Source organism: Corythoichthys intestinalis, chromosome 17, assembly GCF_030265065.1.
Source record: "Corythoichthys intestinalis isolate RoL2023-P3 chromosome 17, ASM3026506v1, whole genome shotgun sequence".
Lineage (NCBI taxonomy): Eukaryota > Metazoa > Chordata > Actinopteri > Syngnathiformes > Syngnathidae > Corythoichthys > Corythoichthys intestinalis.
In genome coordinates, this window is record NC_080411.1 from 25,599,459 (window position 1) to 25,626,528 (window position 27,070).

Genomic DNA, 27,070 nt, shown 5'->3' on the forward strand with positions numbered 1-27,070 from the left:
CTGACTGGTCCGTCTTCAAAATGTATATCATGGTGAGCAGTGCGTGCGGGTATATATCCTGTACATATATGACTACTTGGCCATAACTGCTCCTGCATGTCCCCACAAATCGTCTCTCACGAGTCAGAATGCAGCAAGGTGCAACATCAGTTCCGCTGAAGTGAAAGACACTGTTGTCCAAAAATGCAATTTTTGGAGGTCTTGTGAAAGCTGTATATGTAGGACATGAAGTGCTGAGATGAAGTTTCTGACATCATGTGGTGGCTGGGGGCTCTCAAACACAGAGCCCGGACTGCAAGGCTGTGAGACGCCGCTCGATACACTCTTTACCTACACAGAGAGCCCAAAGAGGAGGAACGGGGGTGAGCCATAATGAGGAGAGCAGGTGACAATTTTGGACTGACATTTAACCCACATTTGCTGACACTGAGAATGTCTGCCTGTTCTGTGAGAAGCATAGAGAGGCCCTCCATCAGAAGGAGGGCTTTGTGGTAGCGGTGGATTGATGCCTCACCCTGGTGAAACATCTCATCTAGAGCAGCAGACTGAACCTTTAATATGACAAGGCGGATTAGGGTAGTTTTCCCTTTTAAAAAAGGAGCAGCAAAACTCAAACGTCATTGCATGCATTACATACAACAACAGAGGAGAACAAGTCTCTCCTATATTTACACTGCTGGCCAAAAGTATTGGCACCCCTGCAATTCTGTCAGATAATGCTCAATTTCTCCCAGAAAATGATTGCAATTACAAATGTTTTGGTAGTAATATCTTCATTTATTTTGCTTGCAATGAAAAAACACAAAAGAGAATGGGAAAGAAATTAAATTATCATTCTACACAAAACGCCAAAAATGGGCCAGACAAAAGTATTGGCACCCTTTGAAAAATCATGTTATGCTTCTCTAATTTGTGTAATTAACAGCACCTGTTAGTTACCTGTGGCACATAACTTGTGGCGGCAATAACTAAATCACACTTGCAGCCAGTTAAAATGGATTAAAGTTGATTCAACCCCTGTCCTGTGTCACTGTGTGTACCACATTGAGCATGGAGAAAAGAAAGAAGACCAAAGAACTATCTGAGGACTTGAGAAGCAAAATTGTGAAGTAGCATGGCATCTCAAGGCTACAAGTCCATCTCCAAAGACCTGAATGTTCCTGTGTCTACCGCGCACAATGTCATCAATAAGTGTAAAGCCCATGGCACGGTGGCTAACCTCCCTAGATGTGGACGGAAAAGAAAAATTGAGGAGAGATTTCAACTAAAGATTGTGCGGATGGTAGATAAAGAACCTCGACTAACATCCAAACAAGTTCGAGCTGTCCTCCAATCCGAGGGTACAACAGTGTCAACACGTACTACCTGTCGGCTTCAATGAGAAGGGACTCTATGGTAGGATACCCAGGAAGACACCACTTCTGACCCAGAGACATAAAAAAATCCAGGCTGGAGTTTGCTAAAACTTGCCTGAGAAAGCCAAAAACATTTTGGAAGAATGTTCTCTGGTCAGATGAGATAAAAGTAGAGCTTTTGGCATCAACATAGAGTTTACAGGAAAAAAAACGAGGCCTTCAAAGAAAAGAACACGGTCTCCACAGTCAAACATGGCGGACGTTCCCTGATGTTTTAGGGTTGCTTTGCTGCCTCTGGCACTGGACTGCTTGACTGTGTGCATGGTATGATGAAGTCTGAAGACTACCAACAAATTTTGCAGCATAATGTTGGGCCCAGTGGGAGAAAGCTGGGTCTCCTTTAGAGGTCATGGGTCTTTCAGCAGGACAATGACCCAAAACACACTTCAAAAAGCACTAGAAAATGGTTTGAAAGAAAGCACTGGAGACTTCTAAAGTGGCCAGCTATGAGTCCAGACCTGAATCCCTCGGAACACCTGTGGAGAGATCTGAGGATGGCAGTTTGGAGAAGGCACCCTTCAATTCTCAGAGACCTGGAGCAGTTGGCCAAAGAAGAATGGTCTAAAGTTCCAGCAGAGCATTGTAAGAAACTTATTGATGGATACTGGAAGCGGTTGTTCGCAGTTATTTTGTTTAAAGGTTGTGCTATGAAGTATTAGACTGAGGGTGCCAATACTTTTGTCTGGCCCATTTTTGTGTTTTGTGTAGAGTGATGATTCATTTTTTTCTTCATTCTCTTTTGTATTTTTTAATTGCAAGCAAAATAAATGAAGATATTATTACTAAAGCATTTGTAATTGCAATCATTTTCTGGGAGAAATTGAGCATTCTCTGAGAGAATTGCAGGGGTGCCAATACTTTTGGTCAGCAGCGTATAAAAATGTGGCAATAGCAATTAGGGCTGATGAAGTACTGTGCAATGACAAAGGGGCGCAGTGTGAAAAAACCTGGTACGGTAACATTTAACCATTAAAGTGAATGAAATAACAACTAAAACATTTGGCAGAAATGGCTAATTTCCAGTCTTACCATCTGCACAGTGTGGCTAAAGAGCAGCCTCTCAGCCGTAATGGAGGTGATTTTGTCCATTAGTCGATGTTTTTTGGAAAAGAAGCGTTCCAGACGCGTGCTGAGAGAGCGGCATGATGCCACACTGGACTTGTACAGGTCATTTAGCCTCCTCACAACTGTGAATACAAGATAATTTGATTAAGGTGTCGCTAATTTAGAGCAATAATCGTGTCGGCGGTCTTTCCCAGCGCAAGCGCCTCATACCTTGTTTGACTGTACTCGACGGGTAAAGTTTGCCTTGTTTCACTCGCTCCATGGCCGTTTGTATTGCAGTAGATAAAATTTCTGCAGTCTTAAGGTAAAGAACCAGCTGTTCTGCATGACTGGAATGATAATTATGTGCAAACATATGTTTGATGTAAGCTTCAAAATTGACTATGCATTTATCTTTTGCCAGTAATGTGGAATTTCCGGAGTGCACAAAGTCAATTCTCTAATTTATTCAGATTTTTCATAAATTCAGTGCTCAAGTTTAAAGGGATCCACGAATAGAAAGACTTGTAGTTCTTAAAAGATAAACATTATTATGATTTAAAATAATTTGATATTGGAATCCCTCTTGATGATTTCGTTTTTTTACAATTTGTAAAATTAGTTTAACTAGTAGGTCGCCATTGCTGTTGACGTTGCAGGGAGGTGATGTCACATGGTTACGCTGCCGGGCTTCCAGAGAATAACTCTAGCGACATAAACATGTCATCTGTTAAACTCTTTCAATCTGAACCTGAGAGGAACATTAATGAGCATGACAGCACTGTCGATATTTCACAAAACGAGCAGCAAAATCAAAATGAACAGGAAAGACGGGATGAGACTAGACGAGAGTAGGGGAAAAAAAAAACGGTGTTCTGCCAAAATGTCCTACACTGGCGAAACGTCCTACAAGAGGACGATTTATTTTTAAATCGATAGATTTTTAAATCAATGGCAATATTTTATGTATTTCTAATAACATATTGTATAAAAATTCAACAGTTTTGGCTTATTAGAGCCTACAAGTCTTTAAGTCTGCGGTTCCCTTTAACGCATTTATGTACAGCGGTTTTGTCCTCCAACCTTGTCACTGAGTGATACATAGATTTGTGTATGAGGTGAAAAGCGTGGATGACGTGGGCTTACCTCCACTCTCGGCTCAGTGAGCTTATCTGATCTGCCACCAGGCTCTGCTGCTGTAAGTAGTTAGGGTTCGAAGCGTCACCCGGGAGCCCCATCAATGCAATGCCACGGGCACCGGCCACCTCCATCAGACAGCAAGCAAAATCTAGCGTAAAGCGCAGGCTCTGCACGGTGTCCGTGTGTTCCTGCTGCACTCGCACAGGGACAGGAAACACACACATACACAAAGAGGAGAACAAAGGTGGTTAAACACTTTAAACCGAAAACCCAAGTTACCATCTTAGTACTCTGTACTTTATCATCCAGCGAGCCCTTGCACTTCTGTTGTTCCTTTTAGTTTACACTTTTCTCTTTGTTAGGAACTTATCTGTGGCTGCACAGGGCCTAGGAGCAGGTTCCCTTTTTCTGTCACTTTCTTCAGCTCTATAAAGCCTTTATCTTACCTCCATCAAAGTCTCTTCAGGAAGCTCCGGGGCCTCGAAGGTTATACGTCCACCCATGTTGGCTGTGATGGGATCAAAAAAATTGTAACGAGGGCTGGAAGAAGCCTCAAAGCCGTCGCCGTAGGTCGCCGTCTGGGCATATCGGCTAGTGAACGAGCCAGCGGGGCTGACTGATGCAAACGAGCCTAGGGAGGGAAGACAGAAATGGCGAAATAATCCGTCATTTTTTAATTTTTTTTTTTAATTAATCGATACATTTATCTCTATTAAAATGCAAGAAATAATTTGAAATGAACATTAAAGAAAATGCACAATTATAAATTGATTATGATTAAAATGACAGTGTTGTCATTGTTTTCCCAAGTAAAATCAGATGTTTGCAAATGTCAAAAATTAAATACATAATCAGTTTGCTTTCATATAGTACAACACACATAAGAATATTTACTGTTGAGAGGCTGAAATCAGACGATTTGGTCACAAAACAATACACACCAGAGAGTTGATTATATCAATATTCCAAATACGGAATAATAATAAAAAGTGATGCAGAGTAGTGTCTATTTCAACAAATTAACAAAACCTGGACTGAGTTTGTGTTACCTGAGTATTTCCTCTGTCTGCAGGCCTGAGGTGGGGTGCTGCCACTAGGAGGGGAGCCGATGGTGAACACCACCTGTGCTGGACTACAGGAGCCCGGCCCAGGACATAGGACACCACCTGAGGGCACTAAAAAACAAATTCTCAAAGTGGTACGGTGACCGCAGAATGACGCATTTGTGAAGCTGAAACGAGAAGGACTGAAGAGCTGTAAAGACATACCTGCGATGTCTATAGCTTTTTCACAGACCAGGTTCTCTGTGCTGCCCCGGTCACTGACTGTTCCACCTGTTCCAAATGCTGCCATCAGCAACATGTCAGATAGGAGGCCGGCGCTTTGAGATCTGTAATACATAAGGAGCATCTAAGCAAAATGCATCTGCTGATCATAAGCTTTGATGCACAGAAAAAACTCGAATATGGAGTTATTTTCAAAATTGATCATATAAACAATTATTACAACAAATACTTAAATAATTTGATAAAAGATTGGTTATTAAAGTTGAAGTAGAAATACATCTAGCGTTCCGTTAAAAACTTGTCCTCTTCTTGATGTCAGTGTTCTTCGCATAATCATCACACACAAAGAAGTATAATATTTTACCTCAACGAACGTATACTTAGCCTGTTGCGCTCCATTTTAGTTGTTACTATCATGTGTAATGTTTGTTCATAGACTTTATAATATATTGACGGGGCAAGGCGCCCATTTAAAGGGGGCCTATCTCCGTCAAAGCTGACCGTGTAGAAACACGGACAAAGACCTTTTTACGTTGACAATTCTTGTGAATAAATGCTTAAATCCCTGAATTCGTAATAGATATGGACGTAAAACTGTCCTATTTCTTGGTTAAAGCAAAAAACAAACAAACAAACAAAAAACAGGCAGTTAGCATTTATTTCACATATATATATATGTCGAATGTGCTGCTAGTCTTTAAACCACTTTGGCGCTGCCTTATCGCCACAAATAGCTTTTTAGGTTGAAAATTCTAGTGAATAAATGCTTAAACCCTGAATTCTTTATAGATATGGACGTAAAACAGTCTAAATTCTTGGTTAAAAGCAAAAAAAAACAAAAAACAAAAAAACAAAAAAACGGGCAGTTAGCATTTTTTTACGTAAATATTGCGAATTATGACGCCAATGCCATAGTGGTTAATTTCTCCCATTGATTTTTTTCACAACATTTCAAAATGCATGCATGGTAAGAAAAATAATTACCTTGAATCTTCGAACAAATCACTCCCAAGACAATCCTTCCTGTTTGTATGTGTTACAGCTTTTTACTCTTGTATACTTTTTCAACCTAAATCCAGCGTTGGATCGCTGCATATGTTTGAGAATAACAGCGACAGACTTCGACTGACTGAAGCGGAGTGTGGGACGGCCCCCTACTTGAAGGCGTGGCGCAGTGTCTGGGAATGTGTCCCGTCAATATCATTATGAAGTCTATGGTTTGTTCTTGGTCTTTGATAAAGTAAAATTCCCCCTTCAAAAATGAAACTTCTAAACCACTCCAACTTTTTCTCTTTTTTTTCCCTGTGTCTGCAATCTTTTGCAACATATAGTCTGTCCCCAAAACGCATAAAAAACCAAAATGCATAATGGTAATCATATAACTCTGGCTAAGCAGAGGTCACACAAGCTTCGATGAGGTCTTGACCTGAAACTTCAGTCTAATTTGAGGCAGTTGCCTTGAGACCACTATAACTCACCCTTTGCTAAATGTAAAAAAAAAAATAAATAAATAAAGAAAAATGAAGCCTATTACTGAACCGTTTTCCTCTCAGCAGCAGAAACATGCTTTAATTATTAAGGGGCACCAATTGTAATTCCATCTCTTACCTTCCAATCCCCCTGGTATCATCATTCATTCTGTGGATGCAGTGTGAAGGCTGGGGGCACTGCGTGGGCACGAGCTGTCCACTGTCCCTGGGCTCGGTTTGCACAGTCTTGTTGCTGGGAGAGCCTACGACCAAGCCTTGCTGTGTCAGGAAGTTGACAAGGTTTGGAGAGCTGGGGGGTTTGGGGAATTCAAATGGAGGCATAGTCTGCAAATGGAAACAACATGAGAGGAAGGAGAGAGCTTTGTTTAAATAGTTACTATTCATCTGGTGAAAACCTTAAAATTACACACACGCCAAAAATGACTCACTCTTGATGGGGAGCCCAGGATGGTGGGCAGTGGGCTTCGCTGCATAAGCTCACTGAGGCGGGGGGAAGAGTGCAAGGGGCGAACAGTCATCATGCCTGCCGTGGGGACCACCACTGGGTCTGAATGCTGCTTTCGGATCTTTTGTCGGCCGCCACCAGCATTACACTCCAAAAGACAGGGGGCACTGTGGAGCCGTGTCCCCAGGCCTGTGGCGACTGGGGAGTGCCTCTGAGCTGCTGACCTGGATTCCGCTTGCTGTGCTGCTGCAATGGGGAACAGAAAGAAAGTCATAAGCTTTCAAGTAACAGACAGTCGGCACTACAACACAGTGAAATATCATGCAGGACAAATAAAACACATTTACAATTCAAGTCTTTACAGCGTATCCACACTACATGGCAGGCAACGAGGAGAGGGAGACTGCTTGTGTACAATGTTTGTTTATTTAGTGACATTGAAAGACTTTTTTTCAAAATGAAAAACCTTTACTCCAACAAATAGTCACATGTTGGCCTGCAGTGAATGCTGGCAGATACCAATACCAATTTCCAGTATACACGTGCTAATCTACCCACTCTTCTTTCTTTTTTTTTCTTTTCGGCTTTTCCCGTCAGGGTCGCCACAGTGAATCGGTTGTCTCCAAATTTAGGGTAAATGTTTACCGTATAGGAAAGGCATCATTAAAATAGAAATAAGAATCACTGATAGAATTAGATATTGTTAATAAAAAAAACAAAAAATACAAGCTTCAATCGATAATGAATGAAAAACATCCTTCAATCCCAAGTGCATTATTCTGGCATCCACATATTTTGGCACTACATTTTGGGTCTACAATATTAACATTGGTACATACAAGTGTAGCCTACATGACCCAAAATTTGATGTCCGAATATGTATGTATTGTCGAAGACAGGTCTCAGTATATAATAAAAATGACAAAAACACTCTGGTTACGCACCCCAATAACACTCTAATGTGATTATTACTTTTTTAAGTTCAAAGTACTTAACTAATTTCCTGCCTTTAACAACGATGGATGTCCAATTCATTTAAACTTTAGAGGACCGTCTGTGAAGGCTCATGTTTCAGTGCCATTAACAGCGCTAGACAGCCGATCCATTTTGACAGGGAGAGAATGGCAGCGAGCCTTCCCAGCGATCATTCACTGCATGCCACCAGCCACTTCCAGTCAAAAGTATTGGACGTCTAGAGCCGTCAATAAGTTAAATGAGTGCAATTATAAAGGTGGTATAAAGATGGTCCTTTCTCAGAAATAAACTAATTTAATGATGAGATTTTACTTTGAGAATGTTTTCCTCATAAGGTATTTAATTGGTCATCAAATAACAGTAGCGGAGAAAAACATCTTTCACTGAGTTCATTACTAAACCCCAAAAAATTAATTAGGTGTGGCGTGATCCGCCCTCTCAACATCAGGTGGTTTCTCAAAATGTGATGAATCATGCTTTAATCGTCCATTCTGAAAGTGATTAAACCGAAGGAAGGGTAATTATTAGAATGTTAAAAGCTTCTCAGCTACCTTGAGGGGAGAGTTGAAATGGTCTTGCTCCTCCCAGCGACAGCCTTCGGGTGTTGGCCACTGTTCCGTAAGGTGGGGAGGGCCCAGTCCTTGCAAAGCCCAACGGACTTCCACTGCTACAACGATGCACCAGAGTGGACAGCCTAATAATGTAAAGTTCATTAAGTTTAAAACCTGTGGATAGTAAATCATTTTTTGCCTGCTAACATTGTCTAGTATTAAACTGGAGAAACTAAATGGCATTTTTGAATAATCATGTCCATATATTTGAATGCTGCATGTTTTGAAGAAAAACCTAAAATGTTTGGCCAATGGGATTTTTTTTATTATGAGTGTCATTTGGTGGTGGGGGTTCCACCGCCTGAGCTTTTTTATGTTTTATTAGCGATGTCTCGATCGCACATTTTTGCGCTAGAGTCCAAGTCACCTGATTTTGAGAATCTGCCAATACAGAGTCCCGATCTGATACCGAAAACAAAACAAAAAAAAAATTGTTTTTTTGTTTTTGTCTGAAGAAAAGTTCCAAACATGTTACAGTACTGTACTTTTTACAATACTATCTCTTCCGCTTTTTCGAGGAGTGTTGCAGAGTAAAAAACGTATATGTTTTTCTATCTTTTGTCAATGCCATTGTATTTCTGGGTTATTTTCTGACTTTTTAGCCCTTAAAAAGTAAAAAAAAATACATATATATTAGACCTGGACGATATTGGAGAAAATTAAAATTATATTGGCAAGGCTCCACACTTACTTTTTGCATTGGTTGCAGTGGTGCGCCTAATTTTTTTCTTAAGGTGCATTAACATAAAATGTAGGTGCACCCACATTTGTCATTGCATCAGCTTTAACGCCTAACTTTTAATCTCTCCTTAACATTCATATGAGTGAGTCCACTCAAATTCTCTCACGTTGACGCTCACGCTGCCGAAACAGCCTCTAGACAATGAAGATTGACTAATGATTGACACATTTGTGCCTTTTATCGTAGAGCTACAGTCTTCACTCGCCAGATAAAAGCAACAAACCTGTCAATCATCGTTAACTTTAAGTAGCAAACTCCAGCTGCCTACTGACCAGAAAAAGCAGCAGGAGGGAGAGTGAGGGGTTATACGAGCATGAAGCAGAAAATCAAATAGATTTTTAAAATTAAAAACCCAATCATTTTCGCCCAATTCCGATCCTCTGAAAAATGGTGCGATTGGCCCAATTTCCGATCACGTGATCAAATTGTGAAATCCCTATTTCTTAGTGATATTTAGTGACACATACATAACAAATAAGGAGGGAAAAAGGAAGAAAAACACAGAAACTTAAAACTTTACTAGGGTGGGTTGGAGGAGGGACCCTTTTCCAGGATTTGACCTGATACAATTGCATCTGTTGTTACCCTATAAATCCGGCTCAGGTTGAAGCTTGCTATCTGTATAGGATGAACGTTTGCAGAAACACGTACCTGGGTGAGCTTTCCTGTTTGGTAGTATAGATCTGTTGCTCCAAGCGCTGGTAGTTGTGCACCTGAGTAGGAACTGGGATGGGCAGGGAGTGACCATGGTTTCCACTTGTGCCAGCATAGTTATTCCCCGAAGAATCACTGGACCTGCCAGGGCCAGCCATTAAGATAGAAAGAATGCCCCACAAAGAATCCTTAGAAATGACAGAGGGCTCTGGGTGCAAAACAAGTACGACTCCATTGTTGTCAACCACAATGCACTCCACTAGGATGTAAAAATTTAATCAAAACTCAAGAAATTCCATCCATTTTGAAAAAAAAAATACTGCTTATCCAATTCAAGGTCAGCGGCTAATGCTATAGTCAGGAAATAGTCAACATACAGTATGTCCATATACCTAATTAAAATTGGGTTTAGAATTTGATGTAAGCAAGTCCAAAAGTTAGAACACCCAATAAAAACAAAAGACAACATGAGCAGCCTAATTATGCTTGGTCTATTGCCCGGCATGCTTTTCAGCTCATTGTAAAACTACATATAAAAGTGGCCTAGATCTGATTGGAAATACTGGATTCCGTGTGACTCGGCCCATTCAGACAGTCATGAAAGAATCTCCCTCAAGTCACATGAATTAAAAAAAAAATCGATTTGGAACGCTTCAAGCTGCTGTCTACAATTAGCCTATAAAGTTTATAAAGTCATAAAGTAAACCAATTAAAAGCATTGCTATGGTAGGTACTGCAACATCTAATATTACAGGACAATTTTGCAAGCTAATTTGCTATGCTTTGTTGAGTTCCAAATAATGCAATGAATTTACTAAACAATACTCAGCTCTGTGTCGTTACCTGACACGACTGGGGGAACCACTATAGGAGGGAGAGTGTGGCGGGGATTTGGCTTGGACACACAAACCAGCAGAATTCAGAAGAGAGCTTGACAAGAACATAAGAAAATGTTTTACTATATGAACCACATTACTGCACTTTGTAAACATTCCACTTGGATGGCTTCAAAGTCAAAAGCTTCTTCTTACCCGCTGTTCATGAGACTGTCCTGCAGCACTTTACTCTCACTCGTCAACTCAGCCGCTACAGGAGATAACCACATATCTTAACATTTATTACCTGTTACATATACTTTTAGTATACGATACTGGGACAATTTAACTGTTTAGGGACATCCAGAGGAAAAACAAGTGTCTTGATCTTGCTTACTGTTAAAATGAGCTGGCACAATGACAAAGTCATCTGTGTCACAGGAGGAGGAGTTCTTGCTGCTGCCGCCTCCTCCGGATGAATCCTTGAGGTGAAACCCAGTGGCCTCTTGGGTGGGGGAGGCCATCGCTTTTGCACGCAAATGTTGGGCATCACCAAGAGACTGCTGCAGAGGAAAGGAAGTAGTGTGAATACTAAAATTAGGAAAACACATCTAGAGAGCCAACGCAACAATCGTGTCAAAGTGCAAATGAAAGGGAGGATTAATTAGGTGTGAACCTGGTTGGCCTCTTGACACTACAAAGACTTTTGTTAATTATTTACACACAGATGGCGGGTACATTGAAGACATGATTAACACAAACCGGTGGAGAGGCCAGGTGTGAAGTGGAGGAGCTGCTGCATGAGCTGGCTGAAGCAGAACTTGGAAAGCAGGTCATGGTTACCGTTGGAGTTGCTGTTAGGAAAAACACGCACATTTAATTGCATGAATAAGGTTTCTTATTTTTTTACTTTATTGTGAAAATATTGTGCTTAGCAAGTAATCCACATTCAAAAAGCATCTCTACTGCAAAAATTGTGACTTACTCTTTTTTATGGATGAGCTTGTAGCTTCTAAGAAAGGGTGTGAAAAAAACTCATCTGCAAAGAAAACAGATTATCACCTATACCTTCGAGTATATTTTTACTGTTTTGTCTACAAGTGCCTTTATTACACCACAACTGTTGGGAGAAAGCAGTTTCCTGCAAAGGATCCATAAAATCTCATTAACTCATTCACTGCCACTGACAGCGATGGACGTCTAATCCATTTTGACTAACAGTCCATCATGGACCATGGTCTTTACAATTTTTACAGTGCGGTACATATTAGTGATTGACACAGAAATACTTAAGCTTCCACTGATGGTGACAGTTGTTCAATCCATTTTGACTGCGAGCAATCATTCGCTGCCAGCTTCCCCCAGTCAAAATGGATTGCATGACTATCGCCGTCAATAGCTGCCAATTCGTTAACTCTCTTGTTTAAATAAGGCAAAAAAAATGTGCAACGGAAATGTGGAACACAGAGACAAACAAAGCCTGAGGCTTAGAGTTAAACCCCACTGCATTGAAATGCATAACTCAACTGTAACATAATATTTGAGTCCCAGCCAAATTATTGTTGGTGGCGCATGCCAAAGCAGAAGAGTATTCGCGAGTTCCGCGGGAGTGTCCACTTCCATAAATGTACCACCTCAGTTATTGCTAACTGAAACTCTTTTTTTTACTTTGCAGAAGTGTTGTTAATAATGGCGTTAAAGTCTAACAGCGTTTCTAATGGCGTTTTTTTTTTTTTTTTTCCCCGGTAGTGAGTAATCTAATTAATTACTTTTCCCATCTTCCAAATTACTGAGGATGTGAAGTAGCGTGTTACATATACATTTGTATACATATGTAATACTCTTACAATTAGGTAACTGAGTTACGAAATCAGTTTTTGAGAGAAGTCATTTGTTATTTTTAAAAGTAAGATTAAAAACACTGACTACACCACACGTGTCACCATATTCAGACATTTCCTGAATTTATAGTTGAAATTTCCCCCTAAAAAAGATTCTAGGTGACTAGAATAATTTTTGTAATCCATATGGTACCAGTGTGTATTTTCTCTGCGTCTGCCAAAAGTGATCTGAATTGGTAAATTCTGACACATTTAGGACATTATTCATAATGATGGGTCCTATTTTTTTTTTGCTTTCAAAAATGCTAATTTTGCTAATTTCCTCAACTAAAAATACTCTTTAAGTGTGCTATATTTATTTCTTGTGTGTATTTTGCTTTTAAAGACATTTTTAAGACCTTAAAATTATAATCTAAGACTAAAACATGTCGCAACAATTTAGGACGAAGAAAAAAAAAACAATTTTATTTCACTGTGAACACAGAACTGCTGCCACAAACCGCTTGTGTTTTTCTCCTCTCATGTGCGACTTGATGGCTTTGATCCGCATTGTCCCTAAAGAAAATGTATTTTTGCTAAACTTTGCACCGGGCACCGTTATTTTCACCAGGGGCCAGCCACCTCCTAAATAAACCAAACCATCTTCCATCCATTTTTGATTCAGCTTACACTTCCCTATCTCTGCATATTCCTCACCTCTATAACTGCAAATAACCAGGAAATTGCATCATTACGACAACTCAAGTCCCTGATGTACACTGAGTTTGCGGACAACGTACGTAATCCGTAATCAGAAACAAAAAACGAAAATAGCGTTTTATTTGAACAACGAACAAATACTGGTATAATTGTTCTTTTCAAGAATAAGTATGGGGACACATGCCCCCGCTTCTTTTTTATGACCAATCAGCTGGCAGAACAATGACAATCTCGCTTATCTCATTGGTCGTGGAGGTACTATCGCTTGCCATAAGAAAAACGGAAGACAACATAAGTGTGTGGGAAATAAGAGGTTTGAGTGAAGCGTGAGTAAAAAGCATGATCAAAATGATGATGTTTTCTTGTTCTTCTCTGTGTACTTTACTTCCAGTATTTGTATTGAATTTTTTTTCTCTCCATTTCGTTTGCATTTCCACATTATATTTGCAGTGATAATTTGCAAATCTGTTATTGCTGAGGGGACTTTGAGAAAGGCTTAAGATCTTTAACGGTTAAATTAGTTTTAAATTTAGCATGGCAGATTTTAATCTAGTATATTTTATATTAAAAATACATTGTTGATCAATATGTTTTTCATGCGCTTATATCATTCAAATGTGTACGTAATTCAGTTTTGAGTAAAATTATTCTCCTTATAATTTTTTTTTTTAAAAATCACTTTTCACATCCCAAAAAAATAATTTAAGGGTGACGGTTATCGGGCCGGCCCGCTCTTCCAATGAGGTTTCCCTTATTATGTTTTCAGGGAGTTGGCAACCCAACGTTTAAGATATATTATTCCCAAACTCTCGTATTTAGTGCACAACCATTAATAAAACAAATACACACTATTAGAAGTTTTACGGCGTACCACAGTGATTTCACTGGCATTAAACGCATCGTCTGGAAATGTAATACCTACTGCAATGTTCCATTAAATTAAAGACATTCTAAGACTTTAAGGACCTCCAGGAATCCTGTTAGCGCGCCAAATTAAACCAAACTTAAATAAAACTTAAATCTGGACCCAAGGTCCTCTATAAATGACTTCAAGATCATCATCATTAATGTTAAATGTTTTCTGTTTTCAAAATTAGCAAGCCTTCCAATGATAGTATGTTTTTAAAAGATGATCAAGATTAAGAAAGTTACCAAAAGTTGAAACGTCGCAGCATAGACTTCAAAATTACTTGCCTGGACACATTTGCCTGCGTAACGTCTTCCCTTAGGGGTCTGGACCAAACTCGCTTCATTTTGTAGTAGTACACTACCGTTCAAAGGTTTGGAGTCTAAGTGACCCAAACGTTTTTTACCTTAAACCAAGAATCGAGACTGTTTTACATCCATAACTATAAAGAATTCAGTGATTTAAGCATTTATTCACAAGAATTTTCATCGGAAAAAGCTCTTTCTTTACACATGGAGGGGGCTAATTTTCGTAACTGACTAGCCTCATAGTTCGCAATATATACGCAAAATAAATGCTACCTGCATGGCTTCTTCGCTTTTAACCAAGAATCGAGACTTTTTTTATTCACAAGAATTTTCAACGGAAAAAGCTCTTTACACATGGAGGGGGCTAATTTTCATAACTGACTAGCCTCATAGGTTGCAATGTTTACGCAAAATAAATGCTACCTGCACGTTTTTTTTTTGCTTTTAACGCATGAATCGAGAATGTTTTAGGTCCATATCTATAAAGACTTCTGGGATTTAATCATTTATTCACAAGAATTTTCAACGGAAAAATCTCATTGTTTTGCTATGGTGGCCATGTTGGATTTTGTATCTCTAAATTTTATTGTAGACATTTTATAGATTCATAACTTAATATTTCTTAAAGGAAAAAGGAAGATTTCAAGAAAGCTCTTTGATATTGATGTTGTCATGTACATGAATATTTTGAAAATGTACTGGCATACCTACTTTGCTTTCTTTTAATCTCATCTTTGACTCTGTTATAAAGTTGTAGTTTTACCTTTTATAAAAAGTATTTATAATGAAAAATGTACCTCCATTTTTTGCTTAAGGATGTCTATTAGTGAAATCCGCCGTGCCTCCACTGAAACATTCTGTGTATGTTACAAGCCTTCCCTGATATTCCCCATTCTCATGTAACATTTCTTCCTCATATGATTAATTTTGAATCAGTTTTCCACTTACCAAAGTCCATGCGATCCTTGTGATTGCGCTGCAACAAGCCCCGTAGGAGGTGCCTCAAATGACTGGAAGTCTCTCTGGGAATGCTGCAAAAGATAACGCTATAATCATCTTCACTGTGGAGGAATGTAACGTACTTGAAAAGCCAAACAATGGAAACATAACACAGACACACTTAAAATCTTCTTGCATCTAAACTGTACCTATATCTATTAGGAGTGTAAAGGTACACAAAAATCTGGGTTCGGTACGTACCTCGGTTTTGAGGTCACGGTTCGGTTAATTTTCGGTACAGTAAGAAAACAAAATGCAAAATATAAATGTGCTAGTTGTTTATTACACACCTTTGTGCTTTCAACAATAGGAACATTAGCCTATACAAAGCAAGAATTCTGCTCAAAAAGTAGCGGGTATTTAAAGATAATCCAACAACAATTTGCCTTTCAGACCCCGCGTATTGGTCAGCTTTCTTTCTGAAAGAAAGAAGAAAAAAGAAGTCCTGAGCTAAAGAGAAAAGCAATCCCAATGACAAAGATTTTAACATGTATTTTACAAATGAAATGCCTCAATGAATCTTTTTTTTTTCTTATGAATGGTTTTCAAAAGCTTGATTGGTGGACTTTCTCAAGTTAAAGCGTCACACAGAAATTAATAAATTTGTGTAAGCAGGATCTGTGTATTATTCTTATTATTTAATTACAGGTGTTTTAGCTCATTTCAATGTATTTCATTTAAATGGGCTATTATTTATGTTATTGTGTGTTTATATTTTTACAAATGTGATGTAGTATTCATTTATATTGTATATTTTAAGTTGTATAACTTTAGTTCCTATGTAAATATTAGTTCCTACTTGTTTTGTTGTGGTAGGAGGGTTTTGTATTGAACACGGGGCCATGTTGGTTATTATTATAGCAGAGAAGACAGCAGAAAATAAACAAAGACAAGTCAACTGTGCCCCGATCTACCACTCAAGAGATCTGATGGACTCAAAAAGTGGGTTACGATTGCATATTGGTTTGAAAATCGACCGGATCCACCGTATTTTTACACGAGTGACTTCCGGTCTGCCCGATCCTAGCTACCGGTAGTAGTATTGACGCAGGAGGGTCGAGTCTCGTGTCAAATAATAAACTCTGCCGTTCTTTTCGCGTGCGTCGTGTTGAGCCGCTTCTGGGACGCGTCTAACAAGCGGCCACACTGTGACTGGTGTGCATTGGCTGATTGACTTTAACGCCTGCGTTTCACTGCGTTCTCGCGGCGGCCACGTTGTCGCGCCGTTGACATTTCTGTGTTATACTGTCCCACCGTGTTGTTCCTCATTATAGTAGAGAAGAAGGAGTAAATATAATCTACACAAAGAAACTGTAACCCGATTGACTCACAGCCTCGAAAAGTAAGGGTTACATTACGTCAGAAACTCGTTCGGCACGCCTCCGTTCCGAACCGAGCATCACGTACCGAAACGGTTCAATACACATACATGTACCGTTACACCCTTAATATCTATATAAAATGTTAACCTGTTTGCGACACATTTTTTTTTCTACACACAAAGAGAATTTCTCCAACTACTTACTTGGGGCTCAGATTCTTGTTTTTCTCATAAAACATCCTAAGATCCTGGGGGCTACTAGCCTAAAGATGACAGAAAGGGTTATTAGTTTTAGTAAATTATTTAGTAAATTTAGTAAAGACATTTTAATCCATTTGAGTATGGTGTGAGAGCTTCAAAGATAGCGACAGAGATAAAAAAAAAATGTAAAAAAAGAGCAAGGACGAGGCACAGTATAAAGTTGCTGTGGAGAGGTTCATGGAAAATATTTGAAATTAGCTCGGAGACATTATTCTCTGGACCGACTAACTTGCACCAAGGGTATTTTACCACTTATTAAACTGACATTTCATTACATTCAAAGTTGACCTGTCAAACGTGTTTGCAAAATGAAACTTCAGCAACCCGCATTAAGATTCACTTGGTGTTGCACATTCGCCTCCCTGGTTAAGTTGAATATTTACTGATTTAATTCTGCTTTTTGGCCCACTAACAACTTTAGACTACCGCATCTTTGCGTGTACCTGGAAAGGAGCCTTCCCAGTCAGACACTGGAACACAATGGTCCCGATGCTCCACAAATCTGCCTTAGCATCATAGTTTTGGGACATGATGACCTCTGGTGCCTTGTGGAGAAAGAGTGGGGAAAGTCATTTTCTTAGCACTTCAAAATGATAACTAATGATGTGATTATGACACATTTATGTGACAAATGTCTCTCCAAATTAGGCTCTGACACATTCTAACAAGGTTTCCGCTGCATGCTTTTCGAAAAATTTTATGTTACACATGTTGCGCTACAGCTCATCCATTACCATGTACATTGGAGACCCGCAGAGGGTTGCCGCCATCATGTTGTTCTGAAGGTACCTGGCAAAACCAAAGTCAGCTGTGGAAAGAGTAAAGGAGATGAGGCACTTTTACTTAAGTTTTTGAGTAACCTGCTGTCACTGTGTTTGTTGAATTTTAAAATCATATATTAAACAAATTGTATCATGTACTGTAAAGTTAGTCTTGCACATTGTACGTACTTATTTCTTTGCTAAACAGATGTTTAAGGTAGTTTTACATAGAAATGGATGGTATAAAGGCGTAGGGTGACATTATGTTTCCCCAAACATCAACTTAACTATTGCCTAGTTTTAGTAAGATTTCAATAGAGACTTAGGGGGACAGTAATTTGTAACCCAGTAATGTGTAACCGCACTTACCAATTTTGATGCAGGTGTTGTTGGAGTGGGATTTGCGCCCTGGTGGGTAAGAGAGCAAAATGTTCTGGGGTTTGAGGTCCCTGTGGATGATGCCTTTTGCCTGCAGGACTCTCATTGCACCTGCAATCTGCTGCAGGAAAACGCGAATTGTGTCCTCGCTCAGTGTGCCTTTTGCTGTAGAAAGACGACAGATATAAGGGGGAAAAAAAAAAACAGCATCTATTTTTGTCAACAGCATATGTAGGTATTTGAAACCCTTCGCTTACAGTGTAGGTAGTCGGCAAGGTCACCACCGTTACAGTACTGCAATGTGAAGAGAAAAAAACAGTTAGTGTAAAGCTGGAATCAGCACCAAGCAGCATAATAGATCTTCTGTGCACACTTTTCTGCAAAGACTAACTGTGGGAGACCACTGTTAATGACTGGTCAGTAGTGAGTCGTTTATTCAATACAACAATAATGATAAAATGGCATAATTTTAATTTTAATCACACAAAGCTTTTCTTGCAGTCATCAGCCAGATGCCAAAAACAACAAAAATAATCGGTTGCGTTTGAACTGTATAGCAATGAGTTGTACCTAATGGTGAGGTGTCACTATGGTGATTAAGTGTCTTCAATGCAACAATAGAGCATGCGTGGATCAGGACATTGATTTCCTTAAGAGCAAAATGAAATTTAAGACGATTGGCCTTGCTCCTATTTACAGCATTATGAATGACCTCAGGACATTCTATCCTATAAAGTAATTTATTAGGACACCAAAATAGCCCAAATGTTAGGATCAGATGCCAGTCATCTTTGTGACAGAGCAAGTCAGACGTGAAGGATGAATTTGCAACATGAACGGCAAAACAACACAAACACAACAAAGTTCAAGAAAAGCTACATACACAACTAGAAAATGCAATTTCTGTACAAGTCACTTGATTTTGTGTCAGTTCCTGTTAGTTTTGAGCCATCAATGGGTCACTTACTGTTCATTTTGGGGTGTTTTTTTGAGACCCTTCCTGTTGATTTTGAGTCACTTCCTGTTGAATTAAGGGCATTTTGGGTCGCTTCTTGTTCATTTTAAGACACTTCTGAGTCGTTTCCTATTCATTTTATGGCATTTCTGGGTCAATTACTGTTTGTTTTAGGAAAAATCTAGGTAGGATGTTTTTTTGTCAAAAATAAATAATGATTTTTTTAAAGAGTATTTGAGATTGCTGTATGTGCTATTGGGAGCATTTATAATGTTTGGGGAATAGTTTGTCACTGGCTGATAACTTTTGCTTGCCTTAATTTTGTGATTTTTTTTTTATTTGGGGGGGGGGGGGGGGGACAAAATTGAGGTGCTCTTCACAGTGCAAATATGTGAATGGGACTAAAACTTAACTTATGTTGGGAGCTTCTCTTTACAAAGCATCCCCACAATATCGATGACGGCGTATCAAAGTTTTGCAGTTATAAAACGTCAATTAAAGTGGGTGTTATTCATGATCCTTCTTACGATGACACCATTCTCTCATAAAAACGTCTCAATTTCCACGTGTGACATAAACAGATAAACACAATCAGCTGGATTGTACAGAATGCCGCAGTGTGTGGGTGCTTGACCCTCTTGATGCCTGAGGACAGACCTAATTTTAGCACAAATGCTGACACCGCACAGCACTGAGCAAACAAAGGCCAAAGGCCATGACAGGCTTACCTCCATTACTAGGTACACTGAGCTCGCGGTTTCCTAAAGGGGGAGGGGATAAGAGTTGGGGGATGGGAGGAAGAAAACATGTCAGAGGCAGACAATGACAGGAACAGGTGGTTCTTGAGCTGACAGATCATATAAAATCGTCAGTTATTTCAAACATTATTCTGTTTGTTTTAGATAAAAACTGTTTATTTCAAGTCTGAGTTGCAATCTCCCTATTTATTTAAAAACACAAAACAAAGCCCATTGCGCTAGGTCACATGCCTTTACGGACTCAAGCCCATATTTGTGCAGACACCAAAGACACAAAGGTTAAAATCAAAACTTGGTGTTTCAAGAGAAGTGTTTTGACCTTTTTTTTTCTCCAATATTCACCATGAGACTAAATAACTGCAGCGCTTTTCCCCCTGTCTGGTTTGTGTGAGAACGTGGGGCCTTGGTAAAAACAAACTCTTATCACATGGCAACAGATGACTGATGTCTGGAAGTCACACTCCAGATGATGTTTTTTTTTTTTTTTTTTTTTTCTTTAATTTTTGTTTTTTTTTTTTATGAAAAAAAAAAAATGGCCCAGCTAGAATTGCATTTGTTTTTGTTGTTTCCATTAATGATAGCATCAACTCCTTAGGGAACACACATGTTCCTTTTGCACCCCAAAGTAAACAACTTTTCCATCGGTCAATGATTGCAGATATGTTTTTTTTTTTTTTTTTTTTTTAATTCATGCCGCTGACATCAGAAATACACACAGTCATTGGTACCTGCCTTAAGTACACCCAAAATGAACATTAGCTTCCATACATTTGTAAAACAATCATGTTATCATTCAAATAAAGTTGCAGCGATGTACCAATACAGACTTCAATCACTGTAAGAAAAACGGTTAAATTGGTACCTTTCTGACAATGTCAAAAGAAACAGAGCAGTGAACAGCATGCTCCTATACTGAACACCTCAATTAACCTACATGCAGAAGTCCAAAATGCACTTACACAACTACACCAGGGTCAACATCAGGCAGGAACATCAAAAACAAGATTACATAGTTTAATGGCCTGAGTTGACTCTTACCACACAAAGGTTTTAAACGACTTTGCAAATTTGATGGGCTAAATAAGTCCTGTCCGATTATGCAACAATTGGCAGCTTTGCTCTTATTTTTGTCTATATTTGAAAGAGGCTGGATTCCAGTAGAAAAATACTTGGGTTTGTGTCTTGTTTTGCTCTTTTTATGCTACCATGACCAATATCCACATTGTGAAGACACACGACATGGTTTCACTTGAAAAATGAAGCTTAAAGGAATAGTGACTCATCTTCAGAGATGTTTGAAAAATGTATGTGTCAGTGGTCATGACCTCCGTGATGTCTTAATTGTACGATGACTGCAGGTCAAAAGCGGAAAGAAAAAACACAATAAAGCAAACCTCTTTCTACGACTGCCACTGACATTTGAACATGTAAGGCAAGTAAAATCAATGACACACTTTTAAGAGCCTAATATGTAAACAGCCATAGCACACACAAGAGCACCTTTGTATGCTTCCAAGTCGGCCGAAACACTGTAATGCAGTGTAACAACACCAACATTCCTGCTCAATTCACATCTTTGTAAGGTTTAAAAGGGCAACACAAAAGCATGTGTTCCTCTCACTAGATCTTATTTGTGAATTTCAGTTTAAAATCAAGTCTTGACAGTTAAAGGATATCCCAAACTGTTTTTTTAGCAGGCATTAATCAGCAGTGTTGGGCACGTTACTTTAAAAAAGTAATTAGTTACATTACTCACTACTTCTTCCAAAAAGTAAGTGAGTTGGTAAATGAAATATAAATGACAGAACTAGTATTTCTACATCCACCCATGGCAAAGTCTATCAACCCCCACTAAAAAATGCCTGCTAAGAATGCTAGTGAGCTAAACATATAAAAATAAAAAATAAATAAAAAGGCAGACTAGATAGCTGGCATGTTCTTCACATCTTACAACATCACAGATAAATCATAGAAAATCTACACTGAGGAATTTTATTTTTACAACTGTACTATTTTCTTACATTATCTGCATTTGGGGTACCCTTTAAAGACCAGCCGAATGTTTTGGACAACACGTGCAGGAGTTAAAATGCGTGGCAGGCCGTCCTGACTTTATGTCAGGCGTGGTGTGCATGTGTGTCAAGGCCACACAAATGCCATTGCAGGTTTCTAGGCTGCAAACACCTGTGACTGTTGATTCCTTAAGCACTCATTGCAGGTCTAAGACCTTAATACTGCTATTTTAAAATGGCACATGTACGGTATACACGGACACTAAGCGGCAAATTTATGCCTCCAAGGTGTTACAAAACAGAATTTCACGACAGTAGAACTGCCAGGGCATTGACAGAGCAAGGCATGTGGGCAGACACCATGTAAACAATGTCTGAGTTCAATAGTGCACCAACCCAGTTGTGAAACTTACCAAAACAAAAGACCATGCTTTGCTGCAACGTCTCATTAGCAAAACACCGAAAACCAAAATTGTATGTGTCACATGAGACAGAAATAGGTCAAGAGGCACAGACATGGCCAATAGCCCATCTGCTCTGGGTGGTGAGCACAGATTGACGTAAAATTGGGGCGGCATGATTACGTGTGTTAACAGCACAGAAGCTTTTTATTACATACCTGAAAGTCCAGTAAAGCAACAATGTTTTCATGCTTGAGTTCCTGCAAAAAAAGAGGGAATTTTAGTTGGTTTACTTAAAAAAATTAATGCTACATTGACAACTATGTTTTAGAATTGAAAGTTATGACTTAATACATACAGTATGTCCTTCATAATAAACTATTAAAGGTTCAATTATACCTTAAGTATTTTGATCTCCTTCCCAAGCAGTGTCTGAGATTTGGCCAGGTTCTTCTTGTTGATGCATTTTACTGCCACCTCCCAGTCATGTTTCTGACAAAAGAAAATGCACACATATGTATAGATTTTAGTGCATTTAGTTTGAAATACAAACATACACTGGTATGGAAAAGTGGTATGGACTCTATCGTGGGCTATTTTACATCACTATAGCGATGTTTTCTCATTCTCATTTGCCACATACATAAAACAAGTGCATGCATAGACAATATTATCTAGGCTAGTGATATACAATGCTAAAAAAAATTAGAGGAACACTTTGAAAACACATCAGATCTTAACTGTGTGTGTGTGTGTGGGGGGGGGGGGATTTTAATATCTTTCCTGATAACAAGTACATAATTTATTAGTAAAGAAATGATGCCACATAATTTGATAGAAATGATCATGATCACCCTACACCCTATATAAGGGGAAAATCAAAGACACCCCAAAATGAAAGTAAAAAAATGATGCAGCAGACTGGTCGATTTTTGCCAATATGTCATTATAGCAACTCACAATTCTCAGTTCTCTATTCTCAGTAGTTTACCCCCCAACGGGCTTATGCCTGACAACGTCAGGGCATGCTCCTGATGAGATGATAGATGGTGTCCTGGGGATCTCCTCCCAGATTTGGACCAGGGCATTACTGAGCACCTGGACAGTCTGCGGATCAACCTGGCAGCGGTGAATGGAACTAAACTAGGGATGTCCCCAATCTGACCACGTGATAGGAAATCAGGCCGTTCCGGCCATTTCTTAGTGAATTGGAATCAGGTGAAAATGATTGGGTGTTTGATTTAAAAAAATATTTTTTAAGGGCTAAAAACTAACAAAATAATCCAGAAATTTGCTGGCATTGCCAAACGAAAACGTTTTATACACTACAACACACCCATAAAAAGTGGAAGAGGAAGTACTGTCAACAGTACACTACTGTAAAACCTTTGAAACTTGTGTTAAAAAAAAAAAAAAAAAAAAAAAAAAAAAAAGACTTTTACGGTTTCGGATCTGGACTTGCTATCTGCAGATTCTCAAAATCAGACAACTAACTCGGGTGCAAAAACATGCGATCGGGACATCCCTAATCTAAACATAATGCCCTAGGGGTGTTCTATTGGGTTTAGGTCAGGTGAAAATGGGGGCCAATCAGTGGTATCAATTTCTTCATCCTCCAGGACCTGCTTGCATACACTGACCACATGAGTTCGGGCATTGTCGTGGACCAGGAGGAACCCAGGTCTCACTGCACCAGCGTAGGTTCTGACAATGGGTCCACGTATTTCATCCCAATACCTATTAGAAATCAGGTTGCCATTATCTAACCTGTAGAGGTCCGTCTGTGTGTTCTTCCCGGGATATGCCTTCCCAGACCATCACTGACCCACCACCAAACCAGTCATGCTAAATGATATTGCAGACAGCATAACGTTCTCCACAACATGATCATGATCTTTGATCATGATCATGTTGTGGAAACCTTTCATGTCTGTTTCATGTGCTCAGGTTGAACCTACTCGCATCAATGAAGAGCACAGGGTGCTTGGTTGCCAATTCTGGTGGTCTATGGCAAATGCCAGTTAAGCTCTATGGTGCTGGCAGTGAGCACAGGCACCACTCCAGGACACCTGGCCCTCAGGTCACCCTCATAGAGCCTGTTTTTGATTGTTTGGTCAGAAACATTCACACCAGTGGCCTGCTGGAGGTCATTTTGTAGGTCTCGAGCAGTGCACAAAGGAGCAGATACCAATTCTACTGAAGGTTTAAGGACCTTCTGCGGCTGTGTCCAGCTCTGCTACAGTAACTACCTGTCTTATAACTACTTGTCTTGTAACTGCTTGTTTTACGAGTTTAAAAAAAAAATGCATAAAACCCGAAAAACTAACCTACAAAGCCGAAACGGTTCAATACGTCTTCATGAACGTTACACGCTAATGTATAGTATGAAAATACTACAATACTTTTTAAAACTATATTTGAATTTAAGACAGGCATTAAACGGAAGCCTAAAGCTATCATTTCTTATCCTTAGAATGCTTTGTATTCAATAATGCTGTGCATTTTTGCAACGTTTGGCTCTCCCACAGCATTTTAGAGGGTGTTTCCTGCATAACGTGTTATTACAAAAACGCCTGCCCTAAAAATTATAATTGTTGTTTTAAGTCAATCATTATGTCTTTGCAAACTAGCCTCACTGTTATATACACGATCAAACTGTGTTGTAAAACATGATCCAAAATATATACTGGCTCCTCCCATGACTGGGGTTTGTGAGGGGGGCTCCACGTGAAAGTTGGTCCCCGACCACATTACATAATCGCCTGCCAAGTGGAACAAACGTGCGAGTGTTCTGTTGTTGATCTTTTCAACACTTCCTGTGTTCTGATGCAACATCCTTGTGATGGGCAGTGAAAAATAAATGTTTACCAGCTACGTACAAGCCTGGTTTAATGCCGTCATTGTGTTTGTTTGTGTGGATTTTTGCTTTTTGGGCCACTTGTACTTAAAACATCTGAACGTACCTCTTAAAATGTCCTGTATCATGATTACGCCTATATTCCCAACGGTTTTTTTTTTTAATTAATTTTTTTAATTGAAATACTGGTTTGTGAATTAATATTTATATGTCATGATCATACTAGCCGGAGAACATGTTTGAACATGTTTGTAACCGACTCTCGCATCACGCAAATCAAACGCAAAAAAAAAAAAGTATAAAATAAGAGACAAATGCGTGAACTCCCTAAGCAGCTGGCTGACATAATAACACATTTAAAGGGATGACAGTAATTATGTTGTATCTTTGTGTATTTGTACTCCGTATTATGCTAAAGAACATCCTGTTCAGACAGCTAGGCCTCTTAAGGTCGCACCGAGAAAACAAACAAGAAATGGCTAGCACAAGGTAGTGCACGCGATAGTTATTTTTCTTCTAGTTTAATAAATAATGCAATTGCAAACCTTAAACACGAGAAATAAATATGTTGTAGTGTAGTTTAAATGGGGTATTTCTGACAAAATCAACACTCACCTCTCGGTGTCTGCCTTTAAATACGACCGCAAATGCGCCATGTCCTATCAGGTCCTTCCGACTGAACTCGAATCTGCCCACCGTCTCCATGACGCACCTCAGTCCGCTTCAGCACTATTTGGACAGGGGCAGAAAACCGGGGGGCCTGCAGTCACCCTTCTCGCTAATAAGATCGCCTCTCTCCACAGTCAAGCCAGGGCAGCAGCAGGGACAGTCACCCCCTCTTTCACTCGCCAGGAGCTGCCGGCCAGACAACAAACGGCCCTGTTCTTTCATGTTCGCTCGTTACGGAGTTTTACTCCCGTCGAGGCCGATCAACGACTTCCAAGTCTGGACACCGAGGTTCTGCATGTCCGGCTGTCCAAGTGTCAAGCAGGCCTGGGAGCCTGCTCTCGTTGTTCCAGCTGTCGCTAATGACGTGCCACCTTAAAAGCAGCTCGCGCTGCGTTTTGTTTATATACAGGAGCTCCTCGCTTCTGTAGTTTCCAGCGTCAAAACAACAAAAAGGCGAAGGCTGCTATCGTAAATGATAAATGGGGGGTCGAATGAGTCGCTAACACTAAACTCTACTCCATTATCTGTTTACAATAAAGCGGAGTCACTCAAAGTCCCAGCAGCATCGATGGTCTCAACAAAGCAGACGGTGTAGTCGGGACATTAACACGCATGCGCAGAGGGAGCACAGCTGTAGCCCTGACGTCATAGCAGTCAGTCGTCGAGCGCATGGTCGATCGTCATCATAATGATGTCAAGATTCAAAAATCTAAGTTTCCAAATTCCATATAATTAAAAAAAAGAGGAAGCAGGTAATTGATTTCCATAAGGATAAATATGTATATGGCGGACAACACAGACAAGGCTGAAAAAGCAGTTTCTGCTCTTGAACCCCTCTTTAAAATAAACTGCTGTATTTTAAGCCAAAAGAACTGTTGTGTTTGATAGAACAATATGTCTGTATGCTGCAGGCACGTGCGGGGGAGGGGGGGGGTGCTTGAGCACCTGCCCCTTTGCCCCTATAGACCCTACCCACGTGACGTCACAACTCCGCCCTCCTGACTGGTGCCGCCCAATTGTCCGTCAACTCATCGTGTTTACCTGTTACGGCTACGTACATTCCTCCTATTTACGGCGTGTTTTTCTGCTCGTTAACATTAATAATCAAAATGGTGAAGGCGTGTGTGGCGGTCGGTTGCAATAACAGAGAAGATAGACGGAGAGACTTGAAGTTCTACCGGATTCCGAGAGACCCGGAGAGAGAGCGAGATGGGCTGCTGCAATTCGACGAGAAAACTGGGCTCCAAACGATTATCACAGATTATTTAGTAGTCATTTTATATCTGGTAAGATGCATTTAATATATATTTAGAGGGTTTTGGGCTG

The 27,070-nt window shown here is 39.7% G+C and overlaps 1 protein-coding gene across 1 annotated transcript; it reads right to left on the minus strand.

Moving 5' to 3' along the window:
- Positions 1–26,362, minus strand: ulk1b (unc-51 like autophagy activating kinase 1). Its single transcript, XM_057819376.1, has 27 exons — positions 25,691–26,362; positions 22,618–22,710; positions 22,437–22,478; positions 19,776–19,808; positions 18,350–18,386; positions 18,084–18,257; positions 17,688–17,761; positions 17,397–17,498; positions 16,897–16,955; positions 15,321–15,403; positions 11,603–11,656; positions 11,380–11,471; positions 11,015–11,180; positions 10,834–10,888; positions 10,646–10,732; positions 9,800–9,943; positions 8,347–8,489; positions 6,804–7,066; positions 6,494–6,699; positions 4,868–4,989; positions 4,649–4,774; positions 4,046–4,230; positions 3,606–3,790; positions 2,691–2,809; positions 2,445–2,602; positions 416–551; positions 1–330 (listed from the first exon to the last, which is right to left on the minus strand). Exons 1-27 carry the CDS (start codon positions 25,778–25,780, stop codon positions 275–277), a joined length of 3,084 nt encoding a protein of 1,027 aa, XP_057675359.1. The 5' UTR covers positions 25,781–26,362; the 3' UTR covers positions 1–274.
- Positions 26,363–27,070: the final 708 nt, after the last annotated feature.